The sequence below is a fragment of the Psammomys obesus genome, unplaced genomic scaffold (genome assembly GCF_907164565.1).
Source record: "Psammomys obesus unplaced genomic scaffold, mPsaObe1.curated_primary_1811, whole genome shotgun sequence".
NCBI classification, from domain to species: domain Eukaryota; kingdom Metazoa; phylum Chordata; class Mammalia; order Rodentia; family Muridae; genus Psammomys; species Psammomys obesus.
In genome coordinates, this window is record NW_026585691.1 from 1,783,655 (window position 1) to 1,808,758 (window position 25,104).

Sequence of the window (25,104 nt, forward strand, 5' to 3'; positions counted from 1 at the left end):
TATCCAAAGACGCTCTCACTTCGTCAACCCCACGTCACCCACTCACCAGCCTTTCCTAACACCCTCAATGTACCAGACTGTCGCCAAGCCCGAGGAAAGACCCCCGGGCTGAAGCTTATGGTATAGGAGGGAGAAAAACTCCATGACACAATCATGGGCTCGGGACCACTTCATGCAGCACTCCGGTGACAGGGAGAGCCAGGAGAGTTGGGCTCAGGAGGAAGACTGCTAAGATAGGGTACTGGTTACACTAGAGCAGACTCTAACAGGAACTGGACTAAAGGGCAGTCCAGCTCCTGTTAGAGTCATACAGTAGACAGGGAGGAAAGGGGCAGAATGCAGAAAACAATTCCAAACAGACTTTCCAAGCAGGGCCCCTAGAAGATAAAACGTTTGGGACCAGTGGTAGGCCAGGAAGGGTGTGTTCAGGCGCAAGTCTCTTGGGTTTGAGGGTCTGACAATCAGATAAGATGTCTGGTAGATTCTCAGTCTCTTTAGAATGGAAGCCAGACTCTGGAGCGAGGACAGCGCAATCTCTTCTAGTGCCTGAGACCCCAATTATATGTGAATACTTATGAAAGTAAGACACTTGCTCGCCCGAGAGGCCCACTGTGCCTCATTTCTTAATCCTATCCATCACCATGCAGCACAAATCTGGGGCTCCATGGTCTATAAAACATGACTGCTGATGCTAAGAATGAAGCCTACAGAGATACCAGAGAAAAAGAACTTCAGTTCCTACCGACATGTAGGATCTTGTGCCCACGAAGGAGTTGGCCATGGAATCAATCAGCTGCCCGCTGACCCCAAAATCACAGAGCTTTATCTCCCCACGTGAGTTCACTAGAATGTTGGAAGGCTTGACATCTGTGAAGAAGAAAAAACAGGAAATGAGAGCATTAACACAGGGTGGTTTGGGGAGGGTAGGAGTCAGTGCTCTATACACCACATCACAAGCGCCATCACAGGCAATCTTTGACTTGCAAACTCCAAAGGTAATAGATGTCTACTCCTTGAGGATTCAGACCTGGCCATATGACTCACCAGAAGGAGTCATAATTTCAAACAGTCAAAATTTCAAAGTCTGGAGCAGGGTATGCCAGCTCTTAGGAGGCAGAGGCAGGCAGACCTTTGAACTTGAGGTTAGCTTAGTCTACAGAGCCAGTTCTAGGACAGCCAGAGCTACAGAGAAACCCTGTCTTTACAGAGGGAAAAAAAAAAAGTTTGTTATTTCAGGCAGCCCTACTAGCAAGACACAGTGTGACCGTAAGCTCTTCCTCAGCTCCCAGTACTGGGGCCACAGGTGTGTGCCACCAAACCCAGCTAACTTATTATTATTTGAGACAGAGACTATTCTGTATAGTCCTGGCTTTCCTGGAACTTGCTCTGTAGACCAGGGTGTCCTTGAACTCAAGAGATCCATCTGTGTCTGCCTCCAGAGTGCTGGGATTAAAGGCGTGCAATGGTACCACCTGCCTGGTTCACTTGTTTATTCTTAAACAGATTCTAAAATCTTCCCAAGGATAAACTGGGGATGGAGGGACACTGCCTTCTAATATTGCAGCTATCCCATGTCATCTTCTGCCTCATTTCAGACCAGGCAAGGCAGAAAGGGCTCTTCAAGTCTGCCTCACCTTGGTAAGCCCCAAGCTAACACAAACCCCACTGAATGAGCATATCTACACTCACCATGTACACAGATACACGATACACAAAGAACACCGAAGTATGATCTTTCCAAGATGCAGCCTTCACTATCACTCCTAAGCACTAGAGTTGGGTCCAGGTCTAGCATCTCTAAGGAGCCAGAAACCTCTCTGCAACTCCACCTCCTACAGATGCCCTCAGAGTTGAAGCACTAGGAGAAATCTTATGTGTATCTGGCTCCTTCCCCACTTCCAACGCAGATCTAAGGGTCCAGGGCTTATTCAAGGTTACAGAGCAAAAATTTCCCTCTGTGTAGCATCCTGATAGCACATTCCTCAGCAGTCTCTCACAGACTGGTAACTAACTGAGCACTTGCCTCAAACAGGTACCCTGCAGTACCAGAGAAAGGAGGGAGGGACATGCTGCCAAGTTCCCAGTAACATCCAGGGCACACGCTACTGGTGTGAAGAGATCAACCAACCAATGAATGAGTGTAAAATGCCAGGTGGTCTTTGTACACAGCCAGGTGAGAGCAGAGTAAAAACGCACTGTGTGCAGGGACCTCTACTGGAGGACTACGGAACACTAGTTAGGTGGCAAGAGGCCAGCTGTCCCTTTTCCAACAGCAGCTTCTAAGAAGAGGTCCTAGTCCTTGCCCTGCAGTGGCCCTCTCGAAGAACAGGCCTCAGAGGTTACATGTTCAGGATATGGAGCCAACCTAGAAAGAGCCAAAGATGTGGTGTGCTTGAAGGGTGGTAGGAACAGCACATGAGAGGCCTTCCAACATGAGCCTTCTCCCACCACCCCTCAGCCATCCCAGATGCTTCCCATGGCCTTTCTGGTTTGACCTGAAGCAAGAGGGGTGCACTGGCTTGAGCCCTGCTACCCACACTACATGCAGTCTTTAGCTCCCCCTGGCCTCTCTGACCAGGGTGGCTCACATCACAGAGTGCAGATCTAATCCACATGTATGCTACACCTACACCATCCCCAGAGATAGCTGCCTTGACTTCCTCAGCCCAGAGCATCCCCTCTGGTGGCTGCACTCACTGGCCCTACTGCTTCTCTCCCTCTCCGCTGCAGCTGCTGCTCTCTGAGGCTGAGCTGCCTCTAGCTGTCTTTGCATCTGATTTCTAGTCACATGGCAAGCAGGCTTCTGCATTCAAGCTTACATAACCCTGCTCTCCCTTATGTGGTTCTGAGCTCTAGCTTCAGTCTCCTAGACCCGCCCCAGGCTGCAGAGATCACTGGAGCTGGAGAGAATGACAGGCTTTACCCTGTTCTTACCCTTCAGGTCCTGAGAGTCAGATCCACGGCACAGGGTCCCTCCTGGTGACCAGGGGACCTAGCACGCTATGCTGCCAGAGTATGAACCCTCACCCCCACCCAGTTAGCCCGGATAACTCTTCTTTGGTAATAAAAAGTACAGAACAAGGCCAGAATGAATTACTTTCCTAATCTCGAAAGGCACCTTGGGATAGCTTCCCAAAGCCACCAGCCCTTCCCCATGTTCCTCCTCTCCCCAGGTTTCCTCTCTACCCCAAACATGGCAACCACAACTCCTCCGGGATAGCTCTGAGACAAACACTGCCATGGCTCCCATCTGTCTTGAAACACAGTCCAAAGCTCCCTTTCCTGGCTTTGCAAACTTTCCAGTGTTTCTCATCTTCCCACCTACCTCGCTCTAATTCAAGCTGGCCTGCCTCTAACTGCCCAGTGTAAGTCCTGCCTCCTCACCCTCTTTTTGCTGTTCCCTATATCTGAAATGTCCTCCTGTCTACCCACCCTCTGGTGTCCACTTCTGGTGTCTAGTACCTCTGAGTCCCTTTCCTAATGTGGGAGAGTTACCTTAGCTTCTTCCCACACTCCCAGCAGAAGCCTCAAAGGTGACTGATATGAGAGGCCCAGCCCTTCTGCATGGCTTCTCCAGCCTCCAGTTCTCTCCCAACCCTTCAGGATCAGGCGCTGCTAAGCCAACAGCATTCTGTGTAAAGTGCTAAGAGGCCCACAGGACGCTAAACGGGGCTCCCTTTCCTGCCCGATCTGGTCCACTCTCTTCAGCAATGTAGAATCGCTTCTTCAAAACACAGCAAGGATCAGGGCAGAGGGTTCAGCTCAGTGGAAGGGTGCTTATGTAGCTAGCACTCTGGAGGCCTGGGCTCTATCCCTAGTACCAAATAGGAAAATAAAACAAACAACAACAAAAGAAGTTTTATGTATAGCTAAGTGAATAAAGTACTCTTTTTTGCCACCAAAATAATCACTGTTCAAAGCACATATTGGCAAGTTTAACTTCTGGATATTTTATATTCTGGATATTAATATTCTGGATACCTGTTAAAACAAGGGATCTATGTAAAATGCTTCACGAGCCACTTGGTTAAGTTACAAACATAGAGCTCCTGCACTAAGCAATGAGCAAAAGTGCATAGTCCTTGTCCTGAAGGCTGTGATTCCCCAGAAGGATAGTATACACAGGCCATGAGAGCACAGGGCTGTGCCTCAATCCTCTGTGAGAGGCGAACTGGTATACCCACCTGATGGCAGCTGGCCAGACTAGCAGACAGTTGAAAGGCAGAGCAGCCCTTCTGGGAATTCCCTCTATGATTCTTTTTTTTTTTTTTTTTTTGGTTAAGCTGCATTCCCTAAGATGAAACTTAATGGACAGGTGCAGAGGAAGAGAAGGGCAGGAGACAGGTGTAGGGGTGGGAACCCAAGAGAATCAGGAGGGAATGGGAAGAAGGGGCAAGAGCCCCACAGAGGAGCAAGCAGAGTGACGTACAGATGCCTGACAGCAGCATCTGCGGCTGGATCCAGAAGTGACAGGACCGTAGACGGTGAGGACTGAAATCGTTTTAAAGGTAAATGAGCTATTGTATTTGCTATTATTTACTTATTTTTAAGACAAGGGTCTTGTGAATCTAGGCTGGCTTCAAACTCGCAATGAGGCTGAGGATGATACTGAACTTCGGATCCTCTTGCCCCCACCTCCCAAGTACTGGGATTAAGAATGTAGGCCACGATACAAGGTTTAAGCAGTGCTGGTGATAAACCTAGGACCTCATGCCTGCTAGGCAAACAGTACCAACTGAGCTACATCCCCATTCCCTAACGAGATTTTTTTGAAATGGTGACTTTAGGTTTCAAATGAGCCCTGCTCCCAGCATGCTCAGCAGAGCATAAAGAGCCTTCCTAAGATGGAGAAAGGAGCTTACTCAAATGACTCTACTCATACTCTTCATAGAGCTTTGTGTGGCTACCCGTGACCTCAGAGAACTAAGCAGCAAAGATTTAACAAAAAAGTAAACAAACAAAAAACCTCCAAAAAACCCAAAGCCTTCAATTAGCCATCACCTGTAACTGTAATCTTTTTCCCACATAAACTTCTTTCCCCAGAGAGCTGACAGAGGTTCCAGTCCCGCCCCGTGTTCCGCTTCCTAAGAAGAATGGATGTCGTTGGGGCAGCTAAGGGCAGCTAGGGCAGGCTAGGACTGTGGGCAAGCCAACAGACCCAAGCTGAAGGTCTAGATCTGTTTAACACCCTTCCTTTGCTCCTCACAATAGCAATGTGAGGGTACTAGGAACTCTGAGCAGATGAAAACCATGGCTCTGTCCTAAAAGCTGGGCAACCTGAGAGCAAAGTTTGGGGTTTGAATTCTAGACTACTGTTGGGAGTGCTCTAGCCAGACTAAACAGCCTGGGCGCTGACTACAAAGCTCACACATACCATAGGAGGCATGCCTTGAGGCTTGGCAAAGCCATCAGCAAGATGTAGTTGGCTGTGGCAATAAGCCTTTCTGGCAATGGGCAGACTTGGGGCAGGCTGAAATCCTGGAAATCCAGGTGTGAGAGAAACCCTACCTGTCTAGCCACCACATGCTGCAGCTTTCACAGCTCCAGTCCATTCTCCTCCTCCAGAACCTAACTGCAAGAGGCCTTCCAGGTGTCTTCCTCCTCTGGTTACAGCTGAGTTCAAGCAGCAAGCAGAGCCACAGAGGAATGCTTGTCAGTCCTAACCAGCAACTATTTTTATCCCTCCACTCTCAAGATTTTACGGCTGAGCCCAGCAACCACATTTAAAAGATTTTTCTCTCAGGCTGGAGAGATGGCTCAGGTTAAGAGCACTGGCTGCTCTTCCAAAGGTCCTGAGTTCAATTCCCAGCAACCACACCCATCCACAGTGAGATCTGGTGCCATCTTCTGGCATGCAGGTGTATATGTGGATAGAACACTGTATAAATAATAAATAAATAAACAAGCAAACAAACAAATAAACAGAAGACATTTCTCTCTCCTATCTAAGACACATTAGGTTTTGAAATGCTTTCATGTTTTGCCCTCCTGTACCCTTTCACCAACTCACTGACAGCAATGGGCACAGACTCTTGTCACTGAAACATTACTGGGTCCAGGATTCCCTTGTGATAGCACACACCATTCTGAACAGAATATAAGAGAAGCCAGAGCAAGACATGTAGGGTCACACTCAGCAAGCATAGTAAGTGGGGTTCAGGAGGAAGGAAAAAGCAAGGGAAATGCTTCCAACCCTGGGTGTCTGTTTTCTCATTTCTATGACCCTATAGCAACACTTGACAAAGACATAGACATGGAAACTGAGGCCTCAAAATGAAATTCCTTGAGAAAAAACTAGCCTTCCCATCAAAGACACCTACATTGAAGTTAGGGTGATGGCCAACGCAGTGAAGTGTGTGCACAGACACATGAGTTTGATCCCCAGCACACATATAAAATGTGGATCATAATAGTAAACACTTGTAATCTCAGTGCTTAAGGCAGAAACAGAAGGATCCCTGAGGCTCACTGACCAGCCAGGCTAGCTAAAGGTTCAGTGAGCTCCAGGCCCAGTGAGAGACCTTGTCTCAAAAAATAGAGCAAACCAATGAGGAAAACATATAATGTTGACTTCTTAAGCTTCCACACCTACATGCACACACCCACTTGCACACACACACACACACACACACACACACACACACACACACACAAGAACCCTGCTTAGTTATATTTCTACTGTTGTGATAAAATACTCTGACCAAGCCGGGCGGAAGTGCTGCATGTCTTTAATTCCAGCGTTCAGGAGGCAGAGGCAAGCAGATCTCTGTGAGTTCGAGGTCAGCCTGGTCTACAAAGCCAAGGCTACACAGAGAAACCCTGTCTCAAAAAAAAAAAAAAAAAAAAAAAAAATCAAACCAAACAAAAACCATTATGACCAAAAGCAACGCTCAAATCATACTGCACCAGTGAAGGAACATGGAGGCAGCGGCTGAAGCAGAAGCCATGGCAGAGCGCTGCTTACTGCCTTGCTCCCCATGGTGTGCTCAGCCTGCCATCTTACACCATTCAGGATTACTAGTCCAGGGGTGGCGCCATTCAGAGTAAACTGAGCCCTCCTACATAAATTATTAATCCAGAAAATAAGACTTAGCCGGGTGGTAGTGGCAGCAGCAACATACGCCTTTAGTCCCAGCACTTGGAAGGCAGAGGCAGGCAAATTTCGTTTGAGTTCCAGAACAGCCTGGTCTACAGAGTGAGTTCCAGAACAGACAGAGTTACACAGAGAAAGCTTAGTTCAAAAAGCCACACACAAAACAAACAAACAAACAAACAAACAAAGACTTGCCTGAAGGTCAGTCTTATGGACGAATTTTTCTCAATCTTTCCCTCTTTCTAGATAACCCTAGCTTGTTAACAAACAAAAGAAAGTACACATAAATACCTCACTCGCCAGGACACCTGCTTTAAGTGTTATTTGTGTTACCGTAGAAGAAAAGCAGGCTTGCTGTCCATCTCAAAGCCAATCAGCCCCCTGCTGACAGGAACAGGCCTCACTACCTTGCATACTAATCAGACACTATTCAAGAAGAAAAATTAGCTAAAAGTCTGTTTTAACCTGTTCATCCTATTTGCTCAGTAAAAGGAAAAGGAGGAAAATAAGAGGTATGAGGTGACAGACCTCATATTTGCTTTAACTCGGGTAGGGAACATGGTACTATGTGGACCCAGGCTTCCACCAAAGTTAAGGCATCATAAAAAAAAAAAAAAAAAAAACAGACAAGAAGTCAAGAGGCCACTTACCAGTCCTTCTTGGTCTAGAGAGGTCCTTAAAGGACTACTTAGGAGAGACTGATATTGGTAAATTTTAGTATATTTACTATACTAAATATTATTTAGTATAATATTATTTAGTATACTAATATATTTAGTATATTGATTCAAGCTTACTTCCAATACTTTTAAACTGCTATTACAAACTGTTTAGGGTATTAGGTAATGCAAGTTAATTGCTAATCACCTCATAGTCATGTCAGATGCTAGTCTAATTTATCTCAGGAGTACACATCCTAGGTTTAACAGATAGATGTGGTTTTGTAGCTAGGTCGATTACATAAAGACAGGTAGTCTTCAAAAACTTCAGAGACCTACAGAATATGGCATTTTAAAATGTCTTTATTATTTTAAAGATTCTTTGAAAATGAAATAGGTCATTTCCTGGAAGCACCCCGCCTATCTCAAAGAAGATGATGAGCATCGAAGAACCTCCATATGGAGATGGCAAACAAGCCACTCGGGTAAAGAAAATACTCTTGCTTCACAACAGACAAATTCTGCCAGAAATGGGCAAACTTAAATGCAGGACAAGTCGACTGCTGAACTCTGCCAAGACAGGGTAAGCAAGTCTTAAATAGCTCCTGATTCACATTTATATCTGTCAAATATTCTGAGCCAGAAGGCTGAAGATGATGCTCCAACTAAAGTTATAAAGAGTTATGGGTAACTGTTCAGGCAGCAAACTGTCTCTTTTTTTTTTTTTTTTTTCATTTTTTTTGGAAGCTGCTAACATGCACTTCCTATTTACTCTAGTTAACTAATTTTATTCCTTCTCAAGTCTCTGATGGGGTTGAAGACCAAATAGTTATAGTTCTACAATTATGCTTAAGTTGTTTAGAAGTTAAGAAAATGTTTTCATATAGGTAACACCAATAAGGATAAAAGTTAATTTAGGTATAGAACTCTAAGCTTGTCAAGATAGATAGGATGATCAGATACTTTCTCCTAAGTTGCTAAATACACATGGACTGGATATTGCACATGTAGATTTTACCTAACAGTTTTCATAATTTCATAATTATTATTACATTAAAAGAAGCCTTTTATTGGACTTAAAGGGGGAAATGTTGGTATAATGTTCTTTTGGAATGTATACAATTCACCTTTGTTCATTCAAATGCTGATTTCTCTCCCCCACTATCTGGTTTCAGTCCAGATATTGCATTGTGATACTTACTCTAAGCTTCACCTGTCTCAAGTTTGTATAAACATGCCACCATTTGTTCTCTATATTGTCAATTAAACAGCCAGCCACAATGCTGAGCAATGGAGAGGATAGAGTGGGACATCCTGGTCCGGTGTGGAAGAGGAGGGAGGAGAGGAGGAGAATCAGCAGGAAAGGTCTTGGAACCACGTGGACAAATGAACTGGACCTAAGATATGACTAAAAGCAAGTATAATGGGTGAAATCTGAATGGGAGGAAACTGTGTGGGCTTGGAGGTTTAGGATGGAGTAACTATTGCCCAGCATTGTGCTCTAGGTTAACTAAATAAATCCTAGTCTCTGTGTGGTGATTTGGTTATAGCGCTGTTTAGGAATAACCACTGCTTAACTAAAAGATGTATCAATAATAAACATTAATAACCCCAACAGACTGACAATTTAAGGACAGAATTTAGTCCTTGTTGAGACAGTAACCAGTAACAATGTGGTCAACACCAGCCTCAACTGCAGCTCACTTGCTGCCGATCATATTCCTAAAATCCTAGCCTTTTCCTGACAGGGAGAAAGGGAACATATTCCAACCCTTTTGATCATCAGTCTATCCATCAATCTTTAATCTGACTTTTCCTATAGTCTTGTTTCTCCAACTTGGACCAGAACCTGTTAGGGCATGAACTACCTTCCAGAACTATGCGTTCAATGTTTGCCTTCTGGGTTTTAACTGGGGGGAGTGAGAGAGAAGAGAGAAAAGTCTCATTTCTTAGCCCTGGATGGCCTAGAACTTGTGATGTAAAGCAGGCTGGCCTTAAACACAGAGATCTGCCTGTCTTCAACCCCCAAATGCTAGGAGAGTAAAGGCATGTCCCACCACATCCAGCCCTATGGGCTTTTACTAAATGCCATCTCCTTGGTGCTACTAGACAATCATTGGCCAGAGTGTCATCTGGTCTTGGGCTATCCCAAAAAATGGAAGAGGTAAGCCTGAAAAGTTACTGACAACTTTGCTGGGATCACTCTGCGGGCCAGTGGTAGAGTTGGAAGGAAACACCCACAAAGTTTAACCTGCAACCAGAATGCCAAAAGGAAAGACATGGTTTGGAGGCCACCTGATGGACAGTAGCTCCCAGAATATACAGTATTGCAGCCACCACCTAGTAACAGGAACTGGGGGGGGGGGGGGGACAGGCACTGTGTGGGGCCAATCAGCACTTACCTCCAAGCAAGCAAACTTGAAATCAGCTATTCCCATGTAGAAGACAATCCCACAAGAGCTGCCTCTAATTAACATGGTTCCTAGCCTCAAGCTGAGATGACTCTGTTGTTCCTACATTATGTCGGGCCTTATGAGCTGGCTTCCATATTGTTCTTATTAACAGTGGTTAATAAGACCACCTTTAGAGTGATAACCGTGTAATGAAACTTCCCGATGAAGCCAGTTCCTCAGTGGATGAGATGCTTTCTGGATGTTACCTCTTAAGAGACTGGCAGCCCTGGCCCCAGGTTTGTACCAGGACAGCAGATGGGTCCCTCTTAATGTGACACTGCCTCCAAAATGACCAAGAGCAAGTCCTCCTGACACCACCCCTCCCAGCTGGTACCTGCCCTCTGCTCTCTAGGGGCTGTTGAGAAAACCTATCCACCTCTCCCCGATGTGCCCTCCTGCCCCTTCACGGTGCCACTACCCTCACTCACTCACATTCTGTCAGTGGCTGTGGCAACTCCTCAAGAACTGCTCTCCCTTAACAAGACTGCCTTAGTCACAGCACCCGAGTCCTTTCCTTAGAGACCAGCCCCACTCACCCTGTGCAAGAATACTCCACTGCTCCCAGGAGCCACAGGAAATTCCAACACCAGGCAGGCAGAAGCCCCTTCCCAATGCAGGAACCGCTTCTTTAGTTCCTGACCCTCACCTCTGCACGGAGGATTCCGTGTCTCCAGTCTCTGTATGCCTGGTTTCATTCCACCTAGGAAGCCTTTCTAGGCTACAACCACATGTACAACTTTGAACTTAGCTTCAAAGCTACCTCAAATACCTCCCCTTCCATGACTCTTCCCAAGCAGGAAAACTCTCATCTTCCAGTGTCTGGTCCTGCCTGGCTCTTGAGGAACTGAGAGATAAAATCATATGCAGCCATAGGGATTAGCATACTGGATAGTTCCAGAGAGAAAGACTAATATTTCTAGCCAAGAAACCAGCCTACTGGATTCCAGCTAAAATCAGCCTCTCACCCTCCATGTGCAAGGCTGAACAGTCTAGACAGAGGCAAGAGGAGGCAGGCCCCTCTCCCGGTGCTGCACTGTCCTCTTGGCACTCCTGCTCATACAGCTGAGACAAGGAGGAAGGGCAGCCTCCTACAACTTAAGGCACAGGAGGCAAGCCTCCGCATACAAAGACGGGAGGAGAGTCTCCAACAGATGCCAGGGTGCATCCTCATGCCAGCTGGTCACCCTGACTTTCTGTCAGAAGAGCCCAGCAGGCAGGACAGTGCCTGACGAAACACAGAAGTCATCTAGAAACACGTTATGCATGAGTTTACTACAACAGCTTACATATTAAGACAAAACCAGACCTGAGCCACTTCAGATCCTGCTTATGGATGGATGAGATATCTGAAGTGACAAGAGTTTAGAGGCTGAAATCCCAGCTTCTGCTAAGCTGTTGCTGGCACCCCCATAATGTTGTGGAGAGTCTTGGCGCTCAGGGGGGACAAGGCTCTGAAAACCGCACTTTCACATAACTCGTGCCAAGGCATTCAGTTCAGGGCCTCTTCTAGAGTGCAGGGATACACCACCACTGCTTACCCTCAGCTCTGTGTCCCCTTCAAAACTATGCTGGCTTGTGGCAGTACACACCTTTAGTTCAGCACTTGGAAGGCAGAGGCAGGCAGAGCTCTGTGAATTTTAAGCCACCCTGGTCTACATAGAGATTTCCAAGCAGCCAGAGCTACATAGTAAAACCCTGTTTCAAAAGAACAAAACAAAACCCAACCAAACAAAAAACCAAACCAAACAAATAAAAACCTCCCACTTACTGTGGATGTGTTACTGGGAGCACAAAGACCAGACTACATCAAAAGTTTGGTATGAAAGGAATTCTTTCCAGAGCTCAAGGGTCAGGAAAAGTATCTTCTCTCCCACCTGTACAATCTATTCAGAACATAAAGCTGTCATTCTTCAAGAACTTACAGAGACAAGCTGAAAGCCAAGTTTTGTGCTTACATTTTCCAAGGCAATTCTTCCTCTTAACTCAGGTCAGGAAGCTTTCTTATTTTTCTCAGTGCTCTCTTTTGTTTGAATTCTGAGTCACGGTCTGAGCCACTCTTACACTTCCAGGGGCTGCCTGGAAAGGTGGCAGGGAACTGAACCCTGAACTCTCAGATTCAGACTCAGGAGCCTTACCAATTGAGCTATCCAAACCTCTCAAGAAGCTTTTTTAGTAAAGAACTAGACAGTAAAATTTTAGGATTTGAGTCATTTCTTTCACAAGTGACTGTTCAAAAATGCCAAAGCAACCACAGAAAATATTCAAGCAAGAAAATATGGCTGTGTTCCAGCACAACTGTATTTATGGACATTAAGCTTTTTGTTTTGTTTGAGGCAGGATCTCTCCAGTAGTCCTAGCTGTCCTGGAACTACTATATAGACTAGGCTATCCTTGAACTCATGGAGATCCACTTGTCCTTGCTTCCCCAGGACTCGAACTAAAGGCACATACCACCATGCCTGGCTGTGAACATTAAAATTGAAATTGGATGTAATTTTCACGTGTCACAAAGTTTTGGAGAAAATCATCCTTAGCTTGTAGGCCATACAAAACTAGAGAGAGAACAGGCACAATGTGGCCTATCAGCCATCTGCTCACTCCTGCTGAAACACCTCATTATTGTTTTGACCTTCTATTAGGAACTGTTGGATTTTGTTTGTTTGTTTCTATTTGACTCAAGGCTTAGTAATTTTTATCATGGGAAACCCTTTACTCCCTTTGTCCCAAATACTGTGAATTGAACCCAGCCTCATGCATGCTACAAACATGCTCTATCACTGTGCTATACCCCTACATTTGCTTGCTTCCAATATCCATTCCTTCTCCTCAACTCTTACTAACAAATTCTCTCCTCGTTACTAGGACCTTCTCCTTCTGAAATATCAAATAGTTTCACTTGGGTGTCAATCATAAGGCTTCATCTATGTGACCAATAGTGAGCATGGAACCCAGGGTGGCCCTCCCAGTACTTTCATGTCCAGGTACAAAACTGACCCAGGTGACAGCAGAAGCCCCAGCAGAGATAATGAGAGCCAACAGAAGGCCTAGCACCGATGTGGACTGGGTGAAGCTTTATCTGGGTGGCGTGGACTAGGTGAAGCTTTATCTGGAGTACAGTACATCTAGGACCTGATGTGTAAGTGGCTGGTAAGGTCCACGCTGCCCTCACTAAAGAAAATTTGCCTGAAAAGACAGCCTTTCAAAAAGAAGATCAAGCTGACCGGAGTCCTGAGGCTCTAATTTCAACCCCATCTTCATCACTACCATCAGATTTGCTGGTGACTCAAGCCAACACAGTCCATCTTCTGATGAAGTAATCTCAAGTCTGATACAATCAAAGAATCCCAACTAATAAATTATGTCCCAGCAGATTCCATTAGAAAGTTGGTGAGGTAATGACTCATGCAGAAAAACACTCGCTATGTTCTACTATATACCAGAGCCCTTTCCAGATCATCTCTTTCTCCTGGAAGACAAAATTCATCTATGAACCATTTCTATTGCCACCACATGATTTATCCAGTACACTGCACTTGACAGGTATTCTATAAATATTTTACAAATATTAATTACTTGTCTTGGATAAAGGAAGAAACTGTGATGGGGGAATGGTTAACATGGAGAGGTCTGGGGGCTGGAGAGATGGTTCAGTGGTTAACAGCACTGTCTGCTCTTCCAAAGGACCCAGGTTCAATTCCCAGCACCCACATGGCAGCTCACAACTATCTGTAACACCAATTCCAAGGGATCTGACACCTTCACACTAATGCACATTAAATAAAAACTAAAAAAATAAACAAACAAAAAACATGGAGGGGCCTATTCATGCACCTACAAATGACCATCCCTGGAATGTCTCCAAAGAGGTCAGAGGGGTCACAGACTTCCTGACCCATGCCTGGTCAGCAGCTCACAAACCACATGAACCAGGCTGCGTCACACAGACGCTCTTCTCATTGGATACCTAAGGGAAATAGAATACAACCACTTGTACAACACCACAGCACATCTCAAAGGACCAATTCACTATGTGGAATCAATGAACTGGCCACAGTGTGAGCATTGGTAGCCTGGGAACGTCAGCCATATTCATGCCACCAGGAAGTCTGCTCCCTGAATGCAGAGACAAACCATAAGAATGAGAATCTGCTCATCTCTTAGATTCCCATTTGGCAGAGACCCCATGCAAACACAAAAGAGCTGGCCGGCTGTCCAGGCAAGGCAAGGCATCTCAGTAGGACCAGAACCTACACATGCAGCAGAAGGTACCTGTGCAAAAAAACACCTGAAAGCAGCTGCGCATAATTTACTACTTCTCACTAACAAAGAAATTTGTAAGCGAAAGCACCCCTCACTTTATATTACTAACATGTTCTTTTATTGTGGGAGACAAGGGTCTTAATATGTAACTCTGGCTGATCTGGAACTCACTTTGTAGACCAGCTGAGCCTAGAACTCAGAGATCCGCCTGCCTCTGCCTAAGTGCTGAGATTAAAGGCTTGCATTTTAATCTCAGTTTACTAACACTTTAAAAAAACTAGTGCTGTTGTTTTCCAGACAGAGTTTCTTTGTGTAGCCCTGGCTGTCCTGGATCTTGATTTGTAGTTCAGGGTGGCCCTGAACTCAGATATTCACCTACTTCTGCCTCCCAAGTGCTAATATTAAATGCACACAGCACCATGGCTGGGTTTGTTTTTCTTTGTTTTTTTTTTTTTTTGAAACAGGGTCTCACTATCTAGCTCAAACTTACAGAGATATACCTGCGCCTGCCTCCCAAGTGCTAGGACTAAAGGTATACACCACTATACCCAGTTTAGTAAAGAATTTTTATTCCAAAACAAAACTAAACACATGAAAAAGATGTGGCAACCTTTAGATTTCAGCTTTAATTCAGAATAAAACATCTAGCAATACTTTCTCACCTCTGTGCATAATCTTGTGCTTCTCCCGAAGATACGTCAGGCCTTTTATCACCTGAAAAAGAAGAAGGTAAAAAGAAGGGAAACTGAAATGGTACTGGCTTAGAAAAACAACTCTTCTGGTTTTTATTTCTGTTTTTCTGAGGCAGGGTTTCTCTGTGTAGCCCTGGCTGTGCTGGAACTTGCTCAGTAGACCAGGCTGGCCTTGGACTCACAGATATCCTCCTGCCTCTGCCTCAGAGTGCTGGTATGACAGGCATGTAATACCTCAAGCCTAGCTTACAGCAGCTCTTCTTAAACATTTACACTAACAAGAAGTCCGCCTTATCAAGCAGCTGTAACTCAAGTTCTATAAACACGTGTTCTATTACTATTAGCTTAAGCTAAGGATGGCCAAAGTAACTTTTCAAAACACCCTGTGAGAAATTATTTTCTAAATTGGCAATTTTAAAGGGCTTTTTTGCTACTACCAATAACAATTTTCTCAGATATCTTGCCCTGTTTTTCAGATACAAGTTTAGCTCAATTGGCTTGCCTTGCATGCACAGGGCCATAGTTCAATCCTGAGCACAGCATAAACCAGGGAGCACAGTGGGAGCAGCAGGAGCTTAAGGATCAGAAATTCTAGGCCATCCTCCATTAAACAAACTAACAAACAAACAAAAAACCCACTATTTTTGAAATAAACTCCCTTCACTGACTTACCTTTCTCTCTTATCCAATTCCTCTCAATTCATTACTTTAGAAGAAAAACTTTATTACATACTTACAGCAATGCTAACTTTTCCTAAAATTTGCTCAGGAATTCTTCCAGCTTTCTTCAGAACTTGATCCAAGGATCCACCATCCTAAAAGCAAGAATATCAGACCAGTTAGTGACAATGTTTCAATCACCTCAACTATTAAACTTCAGAAGAAAGTGAATCTCACATGTAACATACCTGCCTGACAAATTACTATCCTTCAGTTTGATCCAGCTATCAAAGAACTGAGGCAGGCTTCAAATGATCAAACAAAATCCTGTGAGCTTCTTTAAACAAATGGCTTATACATAATGGTCATGAGAAAGGCTTGCTTTGCACTGACTGACAGCATAGGACAGTGAGTGTCAGCTGTGCAGGCTCCACAGCCAACCCGACAAGTCTGAACACGAACTCTGCGGCTTACTAACTAGTGGACTCTAAACAAGTTCTTCAACTTGTAAAGCACTGTGAATAATTCTAACGCTACTACTGTAATCATGGGCTGTAATACACACGCAGCACTCAACACTTAAAGTATCCTAAGAATTTGATATATCAGTGATCTACTTGGGGGCAGTGCCACAGCTCAGTGATTAAAATGCTTGAGTTCAGTGCCCCGAACCCATAGCGGAAAGAGGAAAACAACTCGCAAAAGCTGTTCTTTGTCCTCCACATGTGTGCTGTGTGTGCGCGCGCGCGCGCGCACGCACGCACGCACGCACGCACGCGCACACACACACTTTTAAAATTATAAATGGGGGGGTAGGGCTGGAGAGCTCAAAGGTTAAGAGTATTGACTACTCTTCCAGAGAACCCAGGTTCAACTCCCAGGACCCACATGGCAGCTCACAACTATCTGTAACTCCTGTTCCAGGGGATCCAACACCCTCACATAGACACACATGCAGTCAAACACCAATGTATATAAAATAAAAATAAACACACAAAAATATTTTAATGGGGTCTTGGGAGAGATGGCTCAACAGTTGAGTACTTGTTCGTGGAAAGGACTCTTTGGCTCTCAGAACCCACATGGCATCTCATAGCCATCTTTAATTCCAGTTCCGAGGGTTCCAATGTCTTCTTTTGGCCTCTCAGGGGACCAGCATACATGTGGTGCACACATGTTCACACAAGCAAACACTCACACCCATGAAACAATAATAAATAAATATCCTCCAAGAACAGAAGAGAGGACTGGATCTTGTAGACTTGGAGTTAGGAACAGCTTAAGCCACCATGTGGGTGCTGGGAACCAAGCCTGGGTCCTCTGCAAGAACAGCAGGTGTGCTCTAAGTGGCTGAGCCATGTCTTCAGCCAGAAGCATTAGTTGCTTTATCACTTTCATTTCAATTGAATCTGGTCTTCTTCTATCAATCAACAAAAATCAAAAGAAAAACGTCATAGGAGACAATCATTCGTTCTACAAGTCCTACAAAATGGTGTGGACTATAGTAAATAACAAACGGGGAAATATATAAAAAGCTCTACCTTCTAGCCTCAAACTTTTTAACTAATAAATCCAGAACCATGTAAGATGAATAGTACTGTGGCTGAGCCTTTTGGCTACTTTATTTGGTTCCTTTTTCTAGCACCCTTCTCCACCCTTCCAACCCCCCAACACTAGGTAGGCAAGAAAGAAGGTCTGTGCCGCTGACTTGGTGATGCTCTCATGCTTTGTGGTCTTGGGGGCCACGTTGGTGTGAGTGTCGCGTGTAGCCACCAGAGGCCATGATTAGGCCTGAGGCCCATGGAGCCACTGAGGGCCTTAAGTGGGTCGCTAATGTAAATACAGCCGGAGGCTGTGTTGCTGTCAGTGGCCCCTGTTACCACCACGGCCATCCAGATTTCTTCGGTCTGAGCTGCCAGCTAAGGACCCTGCCAAGATAGCCTCACCTCTCCCAGGATGCAACAAAGCAGCCTGGGGCCCAGTGGAGGCCCAGAGAGCAGTACATGAGAAACTGGAGACCAGACAGCTATGCTATATGAGAGAAAACGCTGAGGTTGATAGAGGAGCAGCTTGCTGCCCAGAGCAGTTGGTGAGATGGTTTTTTGGTCATTTTTTTTAAATTAAGGTTTTTGTTGTTGTTCGTTTGTTTTTTTGAGACAGGGTTTCCCTGGCTGTCCTGGAACTTGCTTTATAAACCAGGCCGGCCCTGAACTCACAGAGATCTGCCTGCCTCTGCCTCCCAAGTGCTGGGATCAAAGGCATGGGCCATCATGCCCAACTTGTTTTTCATTAACTTTTATTTTCTTTTGCGGAGAAAAGGCTACAAGGGTTGGGGTTTAACACTAAAGGGCTGGGAGACGAGGAAACCCTGGAAGTTCGCTGGCCAGCCACTCTAGATGAAACTGAGCTCCAGGTTCACTGTGTTTCAAAACAGTAAGGTTAAGAGTAACTAAAGAACACAATTGCTGCCAGCCTCTGGCCTTCTCATGTGCACATATGGGTGATAAGCATGTGCATGCACATCGACACACACACACACACACACACACACACACACACACACACACACACACTGACGTGCTCACAAATATAACAGTGTAGACTATCAAGCACAGGACAGTTTAGCACAGGAACATCCCTGAGTATCACACAATGAATACCCTAGCACAATCTTGGTAAGGTGAGTCAACCAAGAAGAGAAGAGAATTCTGAAACTCAACCTAGAGCTTCAATGTGACAGTGAGCCTCCAGGGATTAGAAGCACAGAGTCAGAGAACACCCCTTAAACATACACTTACTTTCCAAGAGCCTCTACCCAGGCTGTGGCCATGCTGAGCTCATGCCATCAAACTGGTCCCGTGATTCTGGCTGCCTTCAGTGCCACAGGCCTCTTCTGGCCTAATCAGGTCAATACCACATCCAAGGAACACCCCCCTCCCCAAGTCAGCTCCTACAACACCACAGCATCTCTCAGTTTCCTCCACCAATGTGGAGAGCACAGAAAACTGTCGAGACAAGGTTTCTCTGGGTAGCCTTGCCTATCCTGGACTGTCTTTGTAGACCAGGCTGGCCTCGAACTCACAGTAATCCATCTGCCTCTGCCTCCCCTGAGCGCTGGGATTAAAGGAGTGCACCACCACAACCAGCTGACAAGCTACTTCTAATTTGCCTCTAACTGAATATAGTTTTGGCTCCTTAGTTTGAATAGTTTGACTTAATCATGAAGACTATATAAAATAAGGTAACAAAGCTGCTCTGTGAAACTGGATTCAAATGGAACAGAAAGCTAACCCTGGGTTTCTCTTGTTTCTTCCTCCATTTAGGCAAGGAATAATGGCACTACCTTTCAAATGACCCTATCCTCAGCAAAGGACAGAGGGTAAGGTAGCTAACCGAATACATACGACCTTCCCAGGGGTTGGTGAGGAAGTATTTTTATTTCACCATGGGTCTATGAAAGGCCCATGAATGGCTGACCAGATTGGATTAGAAGTGGCCAAGTTTCCATCTAGAAAACTGATACTTGATGGAGGCAGAAGTGAAGGAGGAAGAAGTAAAGGGATCTGCTCCTAGTATTTTAAGATGAGAACATCAGCTGAGAGACATGAAGGGAAGGAAGGAGAAAGGGAAGAATAAAAGGAGAGAGGGAGAAAGGGCAAGGGATAGAGAGCAAGCTCTCAGCGTACAGTGCATGCTTCCCTAGCCAAAAGAAAGAAGAGAAAGAAAGAAAAGCTGTTAAAAAGAAGACTCCTTCCCTTTACCCTCTGGAGTGACAAGCAGTGCTAGAGGGAGAACAATGGGCTCTCAAGACACCAGGAGCTAATCAGGACTGCCCAGCCCCCTGCACCAACCCTGCAGCACTCTAGTTCTGCTTCACTGTTGCCAAGAACTTGCGATCACTGACTACCACTGCTGACATGGTGCTTATTTTTAGAAGCCAATTATTAACTAAGTCAATGGTACTTTTGTGATGGTGTTCTATAGAAGAGACAAATGCTTTATGAAAATAATAGCTCAAAAGCTTTTACTCTTGCCTTAAAACCATCAACTCCAACTCCCTTCTCCCTGGTTGCTCAGCTACCAATTAAGCAGAAATCCTCCTCTCTGAAGACAAGCGCATTCCATTCTGGTAAGGGAGTATCCTTTTCCCCTTGGCTCTCAAAATTCAGATTTACTTCTACGGGAGGTAAATCCCTGGCTGAGTGCGCCAGAAAATGGACAGTGCATACTGATGACACAAACTGACATTAAAATGCATCTCAAAAAAGTAGTGGTTACTGTACAGTGTAAATTCCTTTAGCTTTCAAAATGCTTGGAATTTTTTCTAATCACCTTTTGGAAATTCATATTAATGACACAGAATGTCAAAAGACTGTGACAGTGGGGACCAAAACCCTTTAGAGATTGGGATGTGACCACAGAGCAGAGTTCTTCACATGACCTCACCTTGGAGGCAAGCGGCAGCCAGTTTTTGCAGTAAGAGGCTCTGATGCAGGCTGCCCTGTCAGAGACCAAGGAAGGATCACAAGGGTCCAGACAGAGTCCTTTCTAAACCCTCAGGACACTGAGTTCTTCTCTAGTGTAAAAACACTGTCTCTGGGCTGGGGGTCACTGGGACAGCCCTTATCCCAGCATGGACTAAGCACGGAGTTCTAGCCACAGCACCACAGAAAAAAAAAAATGTACAAAATAAAATGAAAGAAGGAAAAGGTACCGTTCTTTCTCGCAGCAACTGAAGCCTTGTTGCTGCTTCCATGGCTAAACTCTTTCCCTCCAAGCGCCTGTCCTGACCAAGGCCCTTTCGGCCCATTATCAATGTTTGGGGCCTAAACTCAGCCCCCACAGCAAATCCCCTGAAGTGCAATCCCACTAACCCACAAGCAGCTTCTTCGCTCCCATATTAGATGGAGACATTTGGGTGCGTGGAGCCAGCAGGTAGTGGAGAGAACTTGTGATGCCTCAGCAGAGTGGGTTTGAATGGCAGAGGTGCTCAGCAGCTCTGACAGCTAAACCGAGAGCACAGAGACACAGCCACAGCCTGTGCACAGCTCTATCATCCCAGTCCTCAGGGCAACTCATGTGACACCTTGCACATGATAAGCACAGAAAATAAGTGTGTGTGAATCAGGACCCATGTTGATTAACTAATGTTAATTGTGACTGGCTGCAAGTGTCCAAAACCATGAAAACACGGAGTGTACGCTCAGAGAGAGAGCCCTAGAGAAGATCATCCCATCATTTCTCTGCTGAGAAGCAGAATCCCACAAGTATAGCACCTGTGCAGAGAGGGGAGAGCATGAAACCAAAGGAAGCAGACCTGCTTAGACTCCGACACTCACTGGCTATGTGATTTAAGCCAATTATAAAAACCTCCCAGGACCTTAGTAGCTCAACCTGTCAGCTGAGGGATTTGACAATCCATCTCATGAGACGGCAGTGACATGATTAATAACTTACATAATGTGAAAAGGCCTTGGCAAGTGACAACAGAGTTGAAAGGTAGCTGCTATTATAACTGGTGACACCACCACCCACCTTCTGCTGCTTTTAGCAAGACCTAAGTAGACAGAGGCTACTCTGGCCCTCCCTCTTTCTGGCTTATCAGCATTGCTCTAAGTTCTCTTCTTCCCTTTCTAACTGCACCAAAACTCTTTTTGGGCTAAAACTAAAAAAAAAAAAAAAAAAAAAAACAAAAAAAAGAAAAAGAAAAAAAAGACCATTAACAAAGCATACAATGTGTCAGGCACATTGGCACACACCTGTCATCCCAGCCAGCAATAGGCACACAGGCAAGAGGAACAGTAACTGCAAAGCCAGCCTGGTCTACACAGTAAGTTACAAGCCCTACATGGCTACATAGAAAGACCCTTAAAAAACCAAACAAACAACAGCAAAACCACGAGGAGGAGGAAGGAGAAGGAAAAGTTGTGTAACAGTCCTGTCAGGCTTGGTGGCATGGCCTTTAACCTCAACGCTCAGAAGACAAAGCCAGGCAGATCTCTGAGTAATTTCAAGCCAGTCAGGATTATATAACGAGACCCTGTCTGGGAAGTGCTAAGGGGCCTTGGCCAAGGCCCAAGCTGGAATCCCCTCCCCCAGCCAGGGCTGCAGCTGATCCAGAAGAGCTCCACGCTCCCACAAACACGGCCACACTCTAGCTGAAGCAAAAAGGAACGAATGCCTTCTCTCTAATCTTGAGACATACAGAAGTTGGTTTCAGGCCCCAAGTTCTAAACAGCACCCACAATTGTGGCAGATGCCTGCAACAGTATATATGGCCCTTCTTGATCATAAAAATGAGATATCAAAACAGTGGGGGGGTGCATGTGTTAGGGTGGGGGTGGGTGGCAGGGAGACCAGCAAAGACTCCTCAGGTGGAGGAGGAAAGATCCATTCAGACCAGGCACCATTCTGAAAGTCAGTCAGAAAGGAAATGGGCACAGGAGACACCAGCCACTGTGGCAGGCTGAAAGCACAAAAGCTATCAGGACTGTAGACTCCCTGACTCTGAACTGGCAGGCCCATGGGAATAAAGCAGGAGCTAGCACTTGCAAAATGCATACTCTGAATTGGAGGGGAGACTGACAGACTGACATCTGTCATTCTAACCTGCCCAGCACCAAAACAGATGACATCTACTCAAGGTCCCAATGAAACGGTGTGTTCTATGTCAGGTTGACACAAGCCAGAGCTATTTTAGAAGAGGGAACCTTAACTGAGAAAATCCCTCCAGCAGATCAGCCTGTGGGCAGCCTGTGGTGCATTCTCTTGAATGATGACTGCTGTGGGAGGGCCCGCACTGTTGTGGGCAGAGCCCCCTGGGCTGGTGGTCCTAGGTGCTAGGAGAAAGCAGGCTGAAGAAGCCACTGGGAGCAAGCCAGCAAGCAGCACTCATCCATGGCCTCTGCCTCAGCTCTTCCCCTGACTTCTCTCAATAACGGAGTATGACCTGGGAGTTGAAAGTTGAAATAGACTCTTTTCTCTCCAAGTTGCTTCTGGTTGTGGTGTTTATCATAGCAATAGATGCCTAACTAAGACAAATGGTGTTAAGTAACCACAGACTTACTAAGTACCTGCGCTATACCAGGGTGTCAGGAATACTCTGAATCTTTAAGACAGTGGCCAAGCTGGGATAAGCTTAGGAGTAAAGCACTTACCCACTATGCAAAAGGGCCTGCATCCAGTCCCCTGCACACTGAAAAGGCGCGGGCGCAGCGGGAGCTGGGGAATGATACCAGATAGGGATAGGGCATGGTGGCAAACATGACAATACCCTTACTTATATTTATGCAATGAAAAAAATAAACAACCAGTTCCCAAAGTTCCCGTGCCACTCCATCAGCTACAAAACCAGCGATCCTAGGCTTAAGGGACAGAAAGAGCTTCAGTCAACCAAGTACAGGCAGTGGGCGCAGCTGATCAGGGCTTACTAACTGAATGGCCTGAGTTTCTTTGTGCATTAATTCCTCCCTAGGTGAGATAAAATTCTGGCTGTGGGGCTAGTGAGATGGCTCAGTGAGGAAAGGTACTTGCCTCAAAACTTCACAACCTGAGTTGATTCCTAGGACCACAGAATGAAAGGAAAGAACCAACTCTCACAAGTTAGCCTCCATATGTATGCCATGGTACTTGAGCGTGCGCATGCACACGAAATAAATGTAATGTATCTTTTTAAAGGGGACTATGAGAATGCAAGAAAATACTAATTTGTTAGGATGACGCTTGACATACTATACACCCAACAAGCATGAACATTTTGACACTGTTATTGTCATCATTGCTGGGAAGAAAAGGAAGGCTGCAGACTAGCTCCTGATCACTTAATTGGCCCATAAACACTCACCCACTTTCTCATCCTAACCTTTCACAGGTGTATGGAGGTGGGGGATTACTGCTCTCTTCATCCCCCCCAAAAAACCTCTCAGGTGTGAGAAGCCACAGTTCTTTCTCAAGCTGTGTGTTTGGAGAGCTGCTTGCTTGGCAAGCTGCCTTGTTATTGAGTATTCTGTGAAAAACATGTTTTTACCCTGTCCTTTACCTTGAAACAGCAATATGCAGGATGTTTTGCCAAGTTTCTTTAACGTGTCTGTGTAACCTTGGACCACATATGCTATACAGAGAAATGGTTTAGGAAAGCAAGCCCGTCCTTGTTCTGATGTGAATTATTTTGCTTTGTCTTTAAAAAGGAGCTGTTGGATAAACTTGGGGCTTCAGTATTAACTGAATGCCCTCCCTAACTATCCTAAGTTTTCTGTCTCTTTCCTTTAACCTGTAATTTCTTAATCCCCACTCTCTCTGTCGTGTCCTAAATTACCTACAGCTGGTTCCAGCACTCAGGCTGGAAAGTATGTTATAAACCTTCTGAAGACAGAAACTTCATAACCCTGTCTTTATCTTCATTACCCCAGAACCTTGTAACTAGCACACTCTGAGCCATATCAAAAGTTTATGGTTATCAAAATAGGAGAAAACTAGGAAACTAGGAAATATACTCTAGAAAAGCCTGTCAGAATTCCTGGTATCTAGCACTCTTTAAAAAAAGAGAGCAGGGCTGTCATCCTGTGACTATACCAGATCCCACAGTCAGGCCCTCAGGTTCCCTGGCTTCCGGGGTGTGGACTGGGAAGCCAGGGAAGAGTTGTGGTCAGAGTGAGGAACAGTGAGGTCAGAGGGAGCCTGCTCCCAGGCCGACAGGCAGCTGCATACCATGTGCTCCATGCAGATGCTGATCTCGCCGTCGCTGTAGAAGGCCCCGTAGAAGCCCACGATGTACGGGGAGTTGCACTCATGCAGCACCTGCAGCTCCCGGATGATCTGGTTCCGGATTGCAGGTTTGATCTCCAGGTGAATTAGCTGAGGGAGAGATGTGAGGGGAAAGCTTAAGAAAAGGGTTAAGACAAGGGTTAAGAAAGTCTCTCTTCAACAATTTAAGTTCCTGAAGAGAAACTGCTTTTGGCTTTGTTTTTTACAGTACTGATGACTGGACACAGAACCTTGCATATGCTATACGAGTATTCTACCACTAAGCTACATTCCAGCTCTCTCTTTATTATTTTGAAAAAGGACCTCACTAGATTGCCCAGGCTAGCCTTACACTCAGTTTGTAGCTGAGTCAGGAAAATCACAGTCCTCCTGCCTCAGTCTCTCAAGCACTTATTATAGGCAGGAAACACTACACTTGCAAAAATAAGCAACTTAAAAGTTATTATAATTACTATTAATTTACCTCTGCTTTCTGTGTGTGTATACGAGAGTGTCTATGTATGTGTGTGTGCAAGCAGGTGTGT

The 25,104-nt window shown here is 45.5% G+C and overlaps 1 protein-coding gene across 1 annotated transcript in view; it reads right to left on the minus strand.

Annotated features, from left to right (window-relative positions):
- Map2k1 (mitogen-activated protein kinase kinase 1) overlaps positions 1-25,104 on the minus strand; it is a 74,562-nt gene that overhangs the window by 8,130 nt on the left and 41,328 nt on the right. Inside the window, exons 3-6 of the mRNA XM_055597123.1 lie at positions 24,524-24,670; positions 15,895-15,972; positions 15,128-15,179; positions 743-867 (exon numbers count right to left, since the gene is read on the minus strand). Coding sequence (XP_055453098.1) covers positions 743-867; positions 15,128-15,179; positions 15,895-15,972; positions 24,524-24,670 — 402 coding nt within the window. The remainder of the gene's footprint in view (positions 1-742; positions 868-15,127; positions 15,180-15,894; positions 15,973-24,523; positions 24,671-25,104) is intronic.